This window comes from Capsicum annuum, unplaced genomic scaffold, assembly GCF_002878395.1.
Source record: "Capsicum annuum cultivar UCD-10X-F1 unplaced genomic scaffold, UCD10Xv1.1 ctg74647, whole genome shotgun sequence".
Lineage (NCBI taxonomy): Eukaryota > Viridiplantae > Streptophyta > Magnoliopsida > Solanales > Solanaceae > Capsicum > Capsicum annuum.
In genome coordinates, this window is record NW_025884776.1 from 1 (window position 1) to 1,234 (window position 1,234).

At 44.3% G+C, this 1,234-nt stretch overlaps 1 protein-coding gene across 1 annotated transcript; it reads left to right on the forward strand.

Moving 5' to 3' along the window:
- Nucleotides 1-164: 164 nt before the first annotated feature.
- On the forward strand, nucleotides 165-497 carry LOC124894487. The gene has a single exon (XM_047405146.1). The coding sequence runs from the start codon at nucleotides 165-167 to the stop codon at nucleotides 495-497; it is 333 nt and encodes a 110-aa protein (XP_047261102.1).
- The last annotated feature ends 737 nt before the right edge of the window (nucleotides 498-1,234 follow it).

Genomic DNA, 1,234 nt, shown 5'->3' on the forward strand with positions numbered 1-1,234 from the left:
TTGTGTCCAGGAAACCAAATGGGTACACTCTAAGGCGAAGAATGTGGAAGGGTATAAATTGTGGTACTCGGGGAGCATGAGACATATGAATGGGGTAGGTATCGTAGTAGATGAAGATCTTAGGGGGCAAGTGGTGGAGGTTAAGCAGGTTAATGATAGGTTAAATGTCAATTAAATTGGTCATTGGAGGATCTACGTTGAACGTTATTAGTGCTTATGCTCCGCAAGCAAGGTTGGATGATGAGGAGAAGAAGAGCTTTTGGAAGGTTTTGGATGAGGTGGTAAGAGGGGTTTCGAGCACTGAGAAGCTTGTCGTTGGAGAAAATTTCAATGGTCATGTTGGGTCTTTATCGGAAGGTTATAATAATGTGCACGGCGGTTTCGGTTTCAAGAAGCAGAATGTAGAAGGAGTTTCACTTTTAGATTTTGTTAGAGCTTTTGGGTTGTGGGTAGCGAATTCGAGTTTCTCTAAGAAGGGAACACCTTATTACCTTTAGTAATTTGGTGGCCGAGACACAAATAGATTTTTTTTGCTCCTTAGAAAGGGGGATAAAACATTATGTAAATACTGTAAAGTTATACCTAGCGAGAATCTCTCGACCCAACATAAGTTGTTCGTGATGGACTTGGTAATCAAAAAGGAAAGAGAAGGGGTGTGGAGGATCGGCCCAGAATTAACTGGGGTAGTTTGACTTTGGCCAATGCCGTGGAAATAGGGAAGAAGTTGGCGACTATGGGGAATTGGGAAAGTGAAGAGGATGTGGATAGTATGTCGGAGACGACTGCCAGTTGGATTGGGGAGACCACTAGAGAGGTGTTGGGTATCTCGAGAGGCCGATCTGGCAAATACCGGGGGGGACTGGTGGTGGAACGAATAAGTTATAAGGAAGGTGGAGTCTAAGAAGGTAGCCTATGCTAAGTTGGTTGTAAGCAAGGATGACGAGGAGAGGCGAACAAATAGGAAATAGTATAAGTTAGCTAGGAGAGAGGCTAAGTTAGAGGTTACGGCGGCTAAGACAACGATTTTTGAGAGCTTGTATGCGGCTTTAGAGGAGAAAAATGGGGATAAGAGGTTGTACAAGCTTGGCAAGGCCAGGGAGTGAAGGGCGCGTGACCTTAACCAAGTGAAGTTCATCAAGGGGGAGGATGACAAAGTGTTGGTTGAGGATGCCCTCATTAGGAAGAGGTGGCAATCCTATTTTCATATACTTTTGAATGATGAGGGAGACAAAGA

What these genes read in the sequence shown, in the direction of transcription:
- LOC124894487 (XM_047405146.1), top strand. Translation starts at nt 165, where the DNA reads ATGTCAATTAAATTGGTCATTGGAGGATCTACGTTGAACGTTATTAGT.